The 16039-nt window shown below is 37.7% G+C and overlaps 1 protein-coding gene across 1 annotated transcript in view; it reads left to right on the top strand.

Annotated features, from left to right (window-relative positions):
- lrba (LPS-responsive vesicle trafficking, beach and anchor containing) overlaps window positions 1-15923 on the top strand; it is a 399709-nt gene extending 383786 nt beyond the window's left edge. Inside the window, exons 52-56 of the mRNA XM_073864338.1 lie at window positions 636-803; window positions 4341-4442; window positions 4703-4899; window positions 12655-12806; window positions 14599-15923. Of these exons, the coding sequence (XP_073720439.1) occupies window positions 636-803; window positions 4341-4442; window positions 4703-4899; window positions 12655-12806; window positions 14599-14689 (710 nt within the window). The 3' untranslated portion in view covers window positions 14690-15923. The remainder of the gene's footprint in view (window positions 1-635; window positions 804-4340; window positions 4443-4702; window positions 4900-12654; window positions 12807-14598) is intronic.
- Window positions 15924-16039: the final 116 nt, after the last annotated feature.

Genomic DNA, 16039 nt, shown 5'->3' with positions numbered 1-16039 from the left:
GGCAAACAGACAGACAGATAAATAGATAGATCGACAGACAGACAGATAGATAGACAGATTGACAGACAGGCAGGCAAACAGACAGACAGATAGATAGATAGATAGATCGACAGACAGACAGACAGATAGATAGATCGACAGGGATACAGACAGACAGACAGATCGACAGAGACGGATAAATAGATCTGGGAGGGTGTGAGCTTCTGCTATGTGTAAAAAGCATAACATACAGCATCACCTCAGCAGCATCCTTCCCTCACACCTTGCAGGGTTCTTTGCACTGTATACTACAATAAACATTCAGATTAACCAGTGCACATCTGCCCCAAGATCGCACCCTGAATAGTGCATGATATGTTGTTCATTGTATGCAGATTGAGGGGTTTCCTATTCTGCGGTATGTGTGCATGTGTCTCATATTGCCTAAATTATGGGGACCTACTGTCCCCTCAAGGGTAGTAAAACCTGAAATCATCTACAGTATATGTGGAGACCAGCCATAACTTAATAAACCTCCTATATAATAGCAATGCAAACAGGCTTGCGAGAGTTAGATTTATGGATAATTATTTCAGTATTAAAGTAATATGGGAGGATTAAAAACTGTGTGTTTGTGCGCATGTGTGTGTTTGCAGGTAAACTGACCCAGATTGTCTTTGGTCACCTTGATGTTGTCACCTGTGTGGCCCGTTCAGAATCATACATCGGTGGAGATTGTTACATACTCTCGGGCTCCAGAGATGCCACGCTCCTGCTCTGGTACTGGAATGGCAAACACTGCACCATCGGAGAGGACCCTGGGAGTAAGTTGCATACATTTACTCACATACAGGTGTGTTGGTGTGCATCTGTTCTGCAATACAAACGGTTTCTTCAGCATCTGCGCTCAAATGAGCTTGCCGTGTTCCTCACACCGAGAGGTCAAGATCAGGGTACCGTCCAGAGCCAAAACCCCCAACCAGCACTTGGCAAACAGACATAGCGAAAGCTTTCATGCATGCGATGAAATCAAAGCAATGCGATGGTGTTAAAAGCTCTTCGTTCGCACACGCACATTCTCATGCGTTCTAGTTCCTGTCAGGGCCGGTGTAATGATTTACAGCTCACTCTCAGAAGCTACAACCAGTTTCATCTGACCACAGCAGGGCTCTGCGCAGAAGATTGAGTTTCAGGCTAGTATCGCACCATAAATGGAATCGGCCTGCCTTCCTGCCTGTGTGTGAGTGAGTGAAAGTGGAGGTCGAAGGGCCACAGAGGGAGACAGTAAATGTGACTCTGAGGTCCCGGGCTCTAGAGAGTTCAGTCCCATCTATCTGGGAGAGCGAAAAAACGTTCAATAAAAGTGAAAAATGCCACAGGCTTCCCCTGTGCACACTAACCATATGGCTGGGGTTCTGATCAAAGTCCAGGGCACGCACACAAACACACACTTCCCATGTGCTAATTTGGAGGTTTTGGATGCTCTACATGCCGGTAAGTGTTCTCTTACAAATGGCGCAGGATTTATGACTAATTGTGATTTGGATAATGAGCGTCTGTACATATAAATATGACTGCGGGCAGATGGTCAACGTCAGGGCTATTAGAGACTCTTTAGAGCTGAAAGTTCAGTACTTTCAAGTGAATTTGTAGATTTAGCTCACTGGTGGTACATTATGTACAATATAATTATATTATTTGAAGATATTTTGAGAACACAGCAGATAGTGACCATTGACTTCCATAGTAGGAATTAAAAAATGATGGAATTTAATGGGTACCGTCAACTGTGTGCTTACCATCATTTATCAAAATACTTTCTTCATCATTTATCACAATACTACTAAAATATTATATATACCAAAATATTATATTATATACTACCAAAATATTTTTCCTACTATGGAAGTCAATGGTCACTATCTGCTGTGTGTTTACCATAATTTCTCAAAATATCTTCTTTTGTGTTCATCAGAAAAAAGAAATTCATACAGCATGAGGATGAGTAAACGATGACATAATTTTTATTTTAAGGTGAACTATCCCTTTAAAATACTTAATTGTGTAGATACCATTATTTTGTTAAGTGTTTGTTTAATGCAAAACCTACCCATACGCCACTGTGATTTGTCCTCTTTATAAAAAATTACATGGGTAAGACAGGTTACCAGGCTGTATGGTGAAGTATTGGATTCTGTTGACCACACTGCCATCTAGTGACAGAAATATGCAGAAGACTTATACAGTTAATTCAGTCTGATGGTGTTCCAGTTACAAATATTAGTGCAATAAGGTTTCTCTAGCATTGTCTTGTGTGGTGTTTATGTATATAATCACACTCTTTTTCTCTCACTTTTACTCTACAGATATGCGATACTCTCTAGTGCACATTTGCAGTACAGATAAATAGTATACAGTATATAGTATTAGATTGTAATCAGATGTTGTCTTAATGTAAACCAAATGGTGGCCGATGACGGGCGAGGTTAAACGATACACCAATATATCAGTTTTATTGATCTTCTCAGGGCACAATCCGACATCAGGCTTTAATCCCAAGAGTTGTAGTTTATAACTAAAATTTGAGACATTGAGGAAGTTTGCAAACTAATGAAACCTATACATCTACTAAGAGTAGGTGTGTGTGTGTGTGTGTGTGTGTGTGTGTGTGTGTGTGTGTGTGTGTGTGTGTGTGTGTGTGTGTGTGTGTGTGTGTGTGTGTGTGTGTGTGAGGGAGAGAGGTCTGCTTGGTTAGAGTAGTCTGTGTGTGTGACTAGTTTGTGCGTCTAGGTACGGAGAGACAATTCTTTATTTAAGTAAATTAATTAAAATTATTTTGACACTTACTTTTAGTCAACATTAAAAGACAGTTGGCTTGATTTACTTTTATGCCACATGTTTATTTTCTTTTTGGGCATATTATATTTAGACGAAATAAATTTTTTTGTTAAGGAAATGTAAAATTTACGTGTAAATTGTAAATGTAAAAAGTGTAAAATATATTTTTATTTTCTTTTGACTTTACCTACATTTTGCACATAATATGAACTGTGTAAACGGTAAAAAATAGCTATTTAAATAATGTTTGAATATTTTTACATGTATTGCAGTCTTTCTAAAATCCTAATAGCTATAGTTAATAATGTAATAAAGGCAACGGCAATCAGAATAAATAGTAATACAGTAGCTTTGCAAAAGAAGCGTTACAGTTTGGTTACATTGAGAAGCTCTCCACAGTAAACTTTATCCTTATTCTTCAGATCCAGGTCACCATCTTGTTCCCAGCAGGTAGAGGTTCAGATAAATGTACCCTAATTCCTAAAATAATTTTTTTCTCTTACAGTATAAACAAATTAATCGTAATCAAAATTATTCTTAAAGGTATAAAATACAATGTCCCGCCTCTGTTTTTTCTCTTTGAAATCTTCTGTTTTACTCCCAAATTCACCAGTTACAGAATTAAATTGTTAAGTTAAATTCAAAGCCATGACAAAGTCTTAACCCTTGTGGGTTGTGCAAATTCACTACACATGCACACACACGCACACACACACACACACACAGTATAATATGCTGTTATACTCCATAAAGCTCAATGTACACTCTTAAAATGAATTTGTTAACTTGTTTTAACACATCTTGTGTGGTCCATTTCATTTATTTGAACTCAAAATCGACACGAAATGACACATAATGTGTTAAAATAACACATAATGTGTTAAATAGTATAACACAAAACAATGCGTTGAAATTAAAACATCCTTTCTTAGAATGTACAAACCAGAAATTAAGCTTTGTATTTTCAATGGCATACTAAAGGGTTAATAGTGCCACATGGTGATCAACAGTAAAAATTACACATTTAACCACTTTGCAAAAGGAAAACCACTAAAGTAGTGTAGCTCCAGAGAGGCTTGTTGTAGCTGTGATGTATTGATAATTCGTCATATTGCACAGCTATAGTTGTTTTGCGTAAGACCTCAGATTTCTGACTACAACACACACCAAAAAAGATGCTGTACTGCTCAGTGCATGTCTGTATTACATTGCAGTGATTACAGCCACTAAATACAATCACATGGTGGACGACCAGCAACTTCGTTTTAACATAAACAACAGAAGTGTTACAGTATTGCATGTGCTTGTGAGTTTAATGTGGTGTTTTGTTTAGTTTTTGTCCAAGTGCATCCAAGCATGTATTAGGTTATTTTTGTGTAGGCATTAGTTTGGCAAAAAATTACTTTAAATTTAAAAAAGGATCAAATGTTTTTGTTTAAGGGGTTAGGTTTAAGGATAGAAGTGTATGTAGTGTCCTTACTAATATAGTGAAAGTAACCCTGTGTGTGTGTTTGTGTCTCCAGCGGAGTTTGTGACTCCCCGAGCGATCCTGACGGGTCATGACTGTGAAGTAACATGTGCAAGCGTGTGTGCAGAGCTTGGACTGGTCATCAGCGGCTGTAGAGGTAAAACAAACCTCAAACACACAAACACGTTCCTGCATCTCACACATTTTTGTGTATTTATTTGGTTTGCATGCATGTTTAGCCACTTTTTTGTGCCATATTTTTGTCCCCAAACGTGAGAAAAGCCTCATTTTGGGGATGTCCACATTTATGAAATTTTGATCACTATTAAAATAATGTTAAAAATGCAGAAATGTTTCTGTATATAAAAATAATTGTTTTTATAGACATGAAGTAACTGTGTGTATTCATGTGTACAGAGGGTCCGTGTCTGATCCACTCCATGAACGGCGATCTATTGAGGACTCTGGAGGGACCAGACGGCTGTGCGCGGCCACGTCTAGTGCTGTCCTCCACTGAGGGTCACTGCGTCATTTATTACGACAAGGGCCACTTCTGTGTGTTTAGCATCAATGGAAAACTCCTGGGACATATGGAGGTGGAGGACAACATCAAGGTAAACATTATCCACTAGTATTGCACCAACTCCTCACTTACTCAGGAATCGGCTGTCCTATCGGGCTAGAGCAACAGGTCGAGCGGCTCGTTCGTTTTCGTTCATGCCATTTAGTCTTTTTCCATCTCTCTTTTCATCTCTATGTTGTGTCTGGTCAGCTGTCGAGCTCGTGATTAAACGTTGGCATGATCTCTGAGCTCTGTCTCTCTCTGGACTCCCTCTCGCTTTCACTCCAGTGCTCTTTCTTTTGGCTTTTGAGCCCTGAGGGCCCTAAGCTGTCCTTTGATCAGCAAGGCTACACGATGCCACTCAACTCGCCTTAGAAAATGAGCAGTATGGCCAGCAGCAAGCCTTCCTGCATTAGATGACACATTCGTCACCGGCGGGCAGAGGTCCCAAAATCAGCCATTTCTATTTCTCATTCCCGCTCCATCACTTTCTCTTTCCTCTGAGCCTGGGAAAATTCACAGAGCTCCCACTCTCTCTTTCTATCTCTCTACCGCTCTCTCTCCTCCGTACACATACCCACACCTGCATCTCATTTAGCCGGCGGGCTCTGTTACGCGCGCTTCGACCCTCTGCTGCTGCGAGCTTGATTAGTTTCCTCATTGCGACCGGTTTTCATTTGTTTTCAATAAACAGCAAGGGCTCCAGTGACGGAAGAGAGACAGTTCTCCTGTTTAACATAGTGTAAAATGTTGCTTTATTATTCAAAAAATACCACATAACACTCATAACACTCATGTAACAGGACCGTGTACATTTTTTTATACCTGTAAATCAGTGGTCTCCAACATGGTGCTCACGGGCACCAGGTTGCCGACACGGAGTATGTGAGTTGCCCACCAAAGCACATTCTACCAATAATCTCAATTTTAATATTTAATTATTACACATTTTTATATGAGCTTGGCTTCTTTTATGTATGTTAACATTTTAAACAATGATAAAACAAGTAAAATAAAAAAGTTTTTTAAAAGTAGCCCTCCAGATGGAGACCTCTGCTGTAAATGTTGTAGCTTTCATTGATTTTCATCTATAGTAATGAATGATAAAATAAGTGAAGAAATTAGTATAAAGTAGAGGGACCTAAGTCATATCTAAAATAACATTCACAGCCACCTACAACAGGCTAGCATTGGGTCAGCAAATTTATCTCAGCAGAAAAGTTTATTCCAGAAAATTGAGTTTTATTTTACTTGACAAGAGACAAATGAAACTGACCTACATAAGAATAAATCGTGTTTTTCAGAGGTTCTGCTGGTTAAGGTACTTTTGTATTTGATAACTCAAGTACTTAAAATGGAGTGCTTGCATAATACAGCTCAGACATTTCCAGTAACAGCGTTCAGCGCAGCTACATACTGTACAGAGATGTATTCATCATGGCAGATTTTTTCTACTTTCTAGGCGATCACTTTATTAAATCAATAAATCATGTTTGTTACTTTTACACGACAGATCTGCAAATAGTTGTAATTCGCCTCTTAAAGGGATAGTTCACCCAAAAAAAAAAAATTCTGTCATCATTTAGGGGCCGTTCACATGTCACGCCTAAAACGCGTGGAAAACGCTAGGTGCGTTGGTTCTTGTCACATGACAATTTCTGAAAAGTTGAAATGTTTTTAACTCGATGCGGTGCAGACGCGCCTGTAAAAAAACAAGCGTGTCGCATCGTGCGCGCATTAGCGACCGCGTAGCTTCCGTTATGAGCATGCATACCTACATTTGAAATAACGAACTTGAGCACATAAAAGACGTGATATGTGAATCACCCCTTAGGGGCTGTTCACAAGTCTCGCCTAAAAACACGTGGAAGATGCTAGCCACATAGTTTTTTGTTGCATGTTTGTGGTGCGCTTGCGGCATTCTGAAAAGTTGAAATGTTTTTAACTCAATGTGGTGCAGACATGCCCGTAAAAAACGAGCGTGTCGCACTGTGCGCGCATTGCGACTGCGTCGCTTTTGTTATGAGTGCTTCAGTTATACTTCAGTTATACCGCGCGCCTACATTTGAAATAACAAACTTGAGCATGCAAAATATGTGATATGTGAATCACCCCTTAGGGCAGGGGTGTCCACTCCTGCTCCTGGAGGGCCGGTGTCTCTGCAGAGTTTTATTCCAACCCTAATCAAACACACCTGATCCAGCTAATCAAGGTCTTATAGGCAGACTAGATACTTTGAGGCAGGTGTGTTGAGGAAAGTTTTAGCTAAACTCTGCAAGACACAGGCCCTTCAGGACCGACTTTGGACACCCCTGCCTTAGGGGCTGTTCACAGGTTGCGCCTAAAAATGTGTGAAAAACACTAGCCGCTTAGGTTTTTGTCACATGACTTGCGGTGCACTTGCGGCATTCTGAAAAGTTTAAATGTTTTTAACTCGATGCGGACGCGCCTGAAAAAAAACGAGCGTGTACAGTAGCACTGCACGCGCATTTCGACTGTGTCGCTTCTGTTATGAGTGCGCATACCGCACCCCTAACGAACTTAAGCACGCAAAAGACGAGATATGTGAATCACCCTATAGGGGCTGTTCACAAGTCGCGCCTAAAAAGCGTGGAAAACCCTAGGTGCGTAGGTTCTTGTCACATGACCTGCGGTGCGCTTGCGGCATTTTGATAAGTTGAAATGTTTTTAACTCGATAGTTTTTAACTAATCGGTTGAACACAAAAGAAGATATTTTTATAATGATGAGGCATATATTTTGATAGATGATGGTAAGCACAAAGTTGACGGTACCCACTGAATTCCATCGTATTTGTTTTTCCTACAATGCAAGTCAATAGTTAATAATTTATCAAAAAAATCTTCCTTTGGGTTCATCAGAAAAAGAAATTCTTACAGGTTTAGAACAACATGAGGATGAGACAATGATGGCAGAATTTTCATTTTTGGGTGAACTACAGTATTTGGGTGAAAGTAATTTTTGACACGTTATAAATGGTAAAATTGTATTGCTGAAACACGTTACAAACCATGTATTACTGAATTGTGATATTATACCGTTATTAGACAGTTTTTCTTCATTTCTGAGTTCAGGATTGTTTGGTTAGGATTGTTTTGTTAAAAGGGTGGCTCGATAACACACCGGAGCCTAACACAGTCACTAGTATCCTTTCAGGTTCTAGCGGTATTGAAAAGTTGAGAGAGACGGCAGCTTTGCTAGGAGTGGGTGTGGTTTCAGCGTCGACAGTAGACACGGCCTCATCGTTTAAGAGCTGAGAATGCTGCTTAAGATTTTGATAACATTTTATTTACTTGGCATTCAAATTTGGCTGGGTGTTTAATACACGTACTTTAATATATTTTTTGTTTAAGAATGAATTCTTAATAATTTGTGACATAAATGCATTTGCCCTACAACAGTCAGTGCAAGTAGTCCCTTGACTTTTCTGCCTATTGCATTCCATAGTGTAATCGTATACTGTATATGCAACACAATGTGAAGTTTAAATATTTTCAATTACCAATGATATGGTTGACGAAGTTGGGGAAAAAGTAACCCTAATTTTCTTTGCATTCACGACTATTGAGCGTAAAATTATTTTTGTCACTTTTGGGTGCTTTCACACATTGCTGTAAACTACTGCACTGTAGCATCTGTGTGTCTATACGTATTTGTGGAAGAGAGAGTGTATGTGGTTTTGTATTTGACTTTCGGTTGTTAGACAGTTTGTTGCAGCCCTTAAAGTGAGTCCTTATGCTGATGGTTTGACAGAACATTAATTTGGACAAGTAGAAATAATACATGAATGGCTCTCTGGAGTCCATAAGCGAGTCTCTGTCTATTAGTAACCATTTTAGCAGACTTTCCCAAGCCATGGGCGCATACGCAATAGACTGCATTAAAGTCTTCATAAATCCAGCCTTTACTCGTGCCAGACATATCCTGACCCTACATAGACAGATCAGAAGATCAGGAGAAAAAAGCCAGAGCCTCTCCTCTGTGGGGCATCATCCAACACAACCCCGTTGTTTAATATCACGGCCCGACCGTAAGTCAGATATCTGAGGCGCGGCGGCCATCTTGGAAGATTCTGGAATGGCGGCCCTGGAGGAGGCAGCTGATTTATGATTCTGACCCGATCCGCTTCGCAACCTGGACATCTCCGCTTCTCACAGACTTTTCTTCCAGACGCGGTCCAGAGGGACCACCGTGCATGCTGGATTATGTACTGTTGTATTTTCTCAGACATCTTTAAAGAAAAAAGCCAACAGAAGACTTAATCATGCCGTAGCAGAGAGAGGAGGACATTATTATCAAATCACACAGGGAGGAGTTTGAAAATGTTCAAACAGCAGGGTTTCAGATGATTCATTTTAAGGCATTTTGGACAGGATAGGATATAAAACTTTACCACTTTATTCTTCGGATCTGATGAGATGAGACAGAGCTGAGATAGTCTCTTGTGATGCTTACGTCTGTGCTAAGCTATGTATTTATACAAGGACTGAAATGAAATTATGTGGGGTTTACCACAGTGTAACCTGAACCCTACTTAAAGTACACATCATCTCAGGCACATCCAAAACAAATCAAAAGAGACTGCATGAGCGCAAATACTCTCAGCTGCTGTAGTGGTCTGATGTGCGCTGGACAGTGATCTAGCAGATCAGTATTTATGTTGTTTTGTGGTGGCTTTTGCCTTTCTTTTAAGAGGACTATAGAAAGAGACAGGAAGCCATAGGAGAGGTGAGAGGGCAGCAGAATCAAAATCGAAGGACTCAGTCAGGTCGCCCAAAGCAATGTTGCGTTATATACAGCAGTGTTTCCCAACCTTTTTTCTGCCACGGCACAGTTTTGATAAGTAAAAAATCATACGGCACATCACTTTCACAATAAGCATTAACAGATCTGCACAAACCTGTATTGTAATGCTTAAATGACCTGCTAAATATATCATACTGTATTAAATGTAGTATTTACATTTAATGTGAAATTTGATGAACACAAATGATATACTGGCTTGATTTGATGACACATGCAGCTGTGACCAACCCAGAAACCTGGTAGCTAACTTTGAGAGCTTTTTCAAACACTGTGGGAGTGTTATTTTTCCATGGCACACCAAACAAGTGGTCACGGCACACTACTGTGACGCGGCACAGTGGTAGGGAAACACTGATATATTGTATCAAAAGCACTGGCCATCTGTGGCTAGTCTATGTTTAATACTAGAGGTATTTACACTATGTGTACTGTACATGTGTACGTAAAACACAAAAGGCAGGACACTTTTAATAAAGCAATAAGCCCCAAGAAGCAGTGGGTTACCAGTGCATTTTATAACAGCTAAGGTGCGTTGCTAGGCACGACGCGAAGCGGAGTGCGTAAACCCCCTTAGATGTTATAAAATGCACTGTAACACAACTGCTTCGCGGGGCTTATTGCTTTTATAAAACAGTTACTTAATATTCATAGGTGGATTTCATAAAATAAAACACAAATAAGTTGTAATTATATTAGTACAAATATTACTCTTCCGCCCAACAAAGTAGTTCCTCAGAATCAAGTGTGACTGAAACAGAGTGCAGTTCTCAAGCAACACAGACGCAGAAAAATGAAAATTTGATTAAAGACTGTGGTGTTTATTTTTATAAAACATCATTCATCTAATTTATACATTAACATTTTATATCATGCAACTGTTGAAGTGATAATCAAATATGCTTGGAAGCATGCTTAACTCTTTCCTCATCAGCGTTTTTTTTTTTTTAAGTTACTGCCACCCAGTTTTAGTTTAATGGCTTCCAAAAAAATGATGTTCTTTAAATAAAGATAAAATATATCAAATGAAAAAACAGACGCTCCGCTTTAAAAAAAAAAAACTTTTCATCCTACCTTCATTTGTTCTCTTATCACCTCTCAAATTTTCAGCTAAAAGCGGAGATAATTCCGTTTTTGTGAAGAACTTTTGTAAGAGATCAGATTCAGAGCCATGAACAGTACTACACGGTGTTTTCAGTGTTGAGTGAATGCATCAGTGTTTAAGTTGGGTAAGATCGCCATCTAGTGGATAATAGCGGACATATGAATTTGAGGTAGAAACTCCTCAGAGAACGTTTTCTCTTTATTGATGAGATGACTTAACAATATTTATTGACATTTATCTGGATATCGCTATTAATTGTGCAATTGTAGAAAAATTAAAAATATGATTAAAGACTGTGGTGTTTATTTTCATAAATCAGTATGCAGCAACAGTGGCGCAGTGATACTTATGTAATGCGGTCTGAACTGTGGGTTTACCGGCGTATTTTATCACGGCTTAGAACACGTTTCAACCAATCAGAATGAAGAACCACAACGGGACGTTTTATAATTTTTATTTTTCTTGCGGAAAATGACTTATTGTTTTGCTAGATAAGACCCTTAAATCTTGTTTTGGATCGTTTAGAGCTCTTTGAAGCTGCGTTGAAGCTGCAATTTTAAACTGCATTGAAACTGTAAAGTGTTTGTCTAATAAAGTTTATTTAATTGAGAAAAATCCTGGAATGTTTTTCTTAAAAAACTTGATTTCTTCTCGACTGAACAAAGAAAGACATCAACATTTTAGAAGAACTGGGTGTGAGTAGATTATTGGGATTTTTTTAAGAAAGTAGAGTAATCCCTTAATTAGCATTTATTTAAGAAAAAAAGTGCTAAATAAATAAAAAAAATGGCCATCTATATCATATCTATTTAATATAATACATACATAATATAATATTTCATTTGAATATGTGAAATATTTTTAATTTAAAAATAAAATTGTTGGCGTAAATGCCTTATTATTGTTTACTAATTTTAATTGAAATTTTAGTTTGAATGATACAATTTACAGAGTTTAAATATATTGTTTTAAATCTTGTTGAAAACAAACAAGTGTGTTATTGGACTTTTAGGTAAAGGGACCCTAATAGTGAACATGACATGACCTAACAACAGTAAAAATGAAAATATTAAAATGTCTAAAGGAAAATAATGTTATTGGTCAATGGTATATTAAGTCAATTACGTAATTAATTACACTTAATAGCCACTTTGCAAACACTCTGTGCTATTACAGCATCCTCGCCCCCAGGAGTGGTGTATGTGCGTGTGTGTGTGTGTGTGCCTGTGTAGTGTGTGTGTAGTAAATGAAAGGGTCCAGTGTGTTTGCTGTTCTATATTATCTGTGTTTCTCCTGGGACCTCTAAAGTGTTACACAGCCCATGTGCACACAGGAAAACCAGATGAACAGAATAAATCTCGTACTCTGTCTGCCCTTCGCCGCAGGATACCACCACTAGAGCGCTTTAAGAAACAAACTGTTCGCCAGGCTGGCCCCCGTGCATGCTGGGAAGGACGGGGGTTGTGTGAGTTTTGATTGGCCGAGGCAGCCTCTGGCCGGGCACGCTTGCTCTGAGGTCCGCAGGGGTGTCAGTAAACCCTTCTAATCACAGGCCGGCCGGATGCACCCGACGTTCATCACCATGTACAAAGAGCTTATTCAGCGACTTGAGATACACACTTAAACAGCCCATCAGATGCTTATCAGCGTTATTTATCATCGGGTAACATGAAAGGTCAACTAAAAGGTCAAGGGGTTAAAACACAGTGTTTGCATTTTCCATACAGAATGATTTTGGAGTTCTTATAATTGATAGGATTATGTCTTTGTTAATGTTTGTAATGTGATACTTGCATACTACTATCAAGAATATCCACTGTGTGTGTGAAAACCCTCTCCTATATATCACAAAGATTGTTGTTTGTGTATTTGGCTGTAGGCGATGTATCTGAGTAAAGATGGCCAGTATCTGCTATCTGGAGGAGATGGAGGAGTTCTCACTGTGTGGCAGGTTCATGATCTTAAACAGCTTTTCACTTACCCGGGATGTGATGCTGGAATACGCTCCATGGCTATGTCACATGACCAAAGGTAATATACTTTAAGACACCAACCTGCTTTCTTTTTAAATACTAAATCTGTATGTCGTATCACAGGGCAGGTATATTTTGAATCCTCGATAACCGTAACATCTGTAATAATCTACACTGTAAAAAATAATACGCTGGATTTACTTAAAAATATAGTGCATCATTTTTGCATCCACTTTTTTAAGCAAGTTTTATTTGCAATTGCATAAATTGCTTCCAATTCCATGTAATACTTACTTAACCCATTAGGTGGTGCAAATACCCTTTGAGTTGGGGGAGGGGGGGTTAAGAAGATACTTTGGGGGTTTTCACAGAAGTGTCAGGAGGTAAAAATATTAAATAAATGAATTGTTATAGCAGTTTGCATTTATTTTAATAAATAAAAATAATTCCATAGCATATTCATTTTGTAAATAAAATTATAAAAGTGTAAATGTTTTACAAAAGTAATAATGCAAACATGAAGCCATGAGTCTCAAGTAGTTCTGTCAAATTTCAAGTTAAAATAACAAAAAATGAGGTTTGTGTCACACTTTTAGTGGTTTTACCAACAAAGGCCACTAGGTGTCAACGGTGTGCTGCATACTCTTGTCACAAATTAATAAATTGCTGTCACTGCATTATTATTACTGCAAAAAGGTTTTGAAGAATGAAAACTACATTCTCAGAGCTTTTCAACAATATATAGTTTGTCAACATTTTTGAAGATTTATAATAGGATATAGTGTTATGAATAAATAATAATTAATATGGATTCTTATGGGGGGGTCATGTAACAAAAAACTGTTACTACATTATTTCTATCATCAGATGACCTTAAAATATGAAAACTACATTCTAAGAGCTTTCCAGTGATATATTTGTCATGATTTTTTTAGGTTTAGAGTAGGGTTTTAGTGTTAGAAATATGTAAAAACATATTAGGCCTACAATGTGGCCCAGTGACATTTTAGAAACTGACTCTCACTACATCATAATTCTCCTAAAATGGTGATGAAATATGAAAACTACACTCTTAGAGCTTTCCAGTGATATATATAGTTTGTCAAGATAGTTTAGGTTTAGGACAGGGTATTAGTGTTACAAATATATAACAACAACATGGGCTCACCTGTATACCTGTGGCATTTTAGAAATTGACTATCACCATGTCATTCCTTTAGCAAAATGATAAATGAAAACTACACTCTCTGAGTTTTCAAACGATGTATAGTTTGTCTTGATTGGATAAGAATTCCCATGCAAAACACTAAAGTAAACGTAGGCTTCCCGAGACATTTCGCAGGAAATAAATGTTTTGATGCACACTCTCTTCATAATTGAATCAATTACTTTCCCTAAATAATTTATTTTAGAAAACACTGTTGAAATATGTATTCTAGAGGCTTAGTCATTTCCAACAATATATAGAATATATAGTTTGTTATGATAGACATAAAATTTACATGGAAAATATTGACGTAAATGTAGGTGTCCTGCTCACAGGACAGCACCACTTAAGGGGTTAAAAGATTGATGCAAAAATTATGCACTATATTTTTAAGTAGCCTAAAATCCAGCCTTTATTTTCTTCAGTGTACAGTAATTTAATTTTAATTTGCAGGTCTATTTTGACCAGCAGAAATCTGTCCGGTTCCTTATTTCACAAATACTGGCATAGGAAAATGCATATACATTTACAATAGATTATGCACATGAAATAAAAAACAATAAAAGTTTATGCACAAGTCCTTTATTTGCAGCAGTACAGTCAGTTTCCTCTATCTCACTGTGTACTTGTCTCCTCTGTGTAGATGCGTCATCACTGGTATGGCGTCTGGTAGCATTGTCCTCTTCTACAATGACTTCAACAGATGGCACCACGAATACCAAACTAGATACTGACCCAAGTGACGACCATGGCCACCATGACAATGGAAGAGGCAGAGCAAAGCCACCCTGCCACCGTTCAAAAAGGCACTACTACCAATAGTCATGAATGTATTCTAAATATTTAAAGAAGCAAAACTATTTTTTAAAGATGGTTCATTGCTATATTTTGTAGGTCTTATGAAATTTCCTATTATTCTAGGGAGGGGTTATATACTTTAGCTAATATTTGAAAACAAAAAAAATATTTTTAGCTGTTAAAGTCTATTTTCAGCTCAACTAAAAAGAAGTCTTAGTGGTCAATAGCGAAAATCTTATATTTCCATATAATGTCCATGAATAGAATAGATTTTTTATTTTCAATTGGATGGGTGAGTGATTTTTTGTTTTGTTTGCTGTGATTATTTTGACACAACACCGCTATATTTTCCAAGTTAACAGGAAGCTGCCTCCTACTTTGGGACGAATCAAGTTATTGTTCCTTCTATTCAAGTTATATTTATAATAGATTTAATACGATTTCTAAAGACATATCAAGGCATCTGCTTTAAATGTTCACTTGAATGAAAAGAGGTCTTTTTCATAATAAGAGCATTTCTGATGTTTTTGTTCGGTGGTTAAATGTGAATGGACCTCTTATGTGACCACATAATGATGTCACTTTGTAAACTATAGGGGTGTTTAAAGCGTGAGCAATTTAGATATGATGTTAATTAATCTCATTGTGTGGAAAAAGTGATTGGGGGTGTTTGTGTTTATCATTTTATCTCTTTGGTTTGTTTATAAGCATGCAGCTTTTTGTTTCTGTGCGAAAGAAATTACATTCATTTGATTTAAGTGTCATCAAACAGAGTTTTTCACCAATGTGCTTTTACCCTTAAGTTTATGTACTAGAGATAATGTACATGTGGGCGGAGCCTGTTAGTAAATTATACTAGAGATTAAAAAGATCTGAAAAAATGAACTGTAAAAGTTAACAAAATTCCTAATATAGCCGGTATGATCCATAATATGACTTTAACCGTAGTCTACACTCAGGGCCAGCAGGGGTTTGGGACATTTTTGATTCAAGTCAACCATGGTGTGATTCTAAAACTTACAAAAAACGTTTGTTTGTTGTAATAGTTGTTGCTATCATTAATGTTATATCATGTTTTGTCTGAAATCTATGGCAATCGGTTTGGAATGAGCGTCTTATGACGTGTGAGATGAATTTAAACAATAAAATGGATTTTGTACCAATAAAAAAGCCTCCTAGAACATGTTTTGGGAAGGGCAGGAATATTCTGCCTTGTACTACTTGTATGCTGTTTAAAAAAAGATACTTGAATGAAAGCTACGGTGTATTCGTAAGTATTAACTTTG

The sequence above is a fragment of the Misgurnus anguillicaudatus genome, chromosome 3 (assembly GCF_027580225.2).
Source record: "Misgurnus anguillicaudatus chromosome 3, ASM2758022v2, whole genome shotgun sequence".
Classification (NCBI taxonomy): domain Eukaryota; kingdom Metazoa; phylum Chordata; class Actinopteri; order Cypriniformes; family Cobitidae; genus Misgurnus; species Misgurnus anguillicaudatus.
This window is presented reverse-complemented; position numbering and strand designations above follow the sequence as displayed.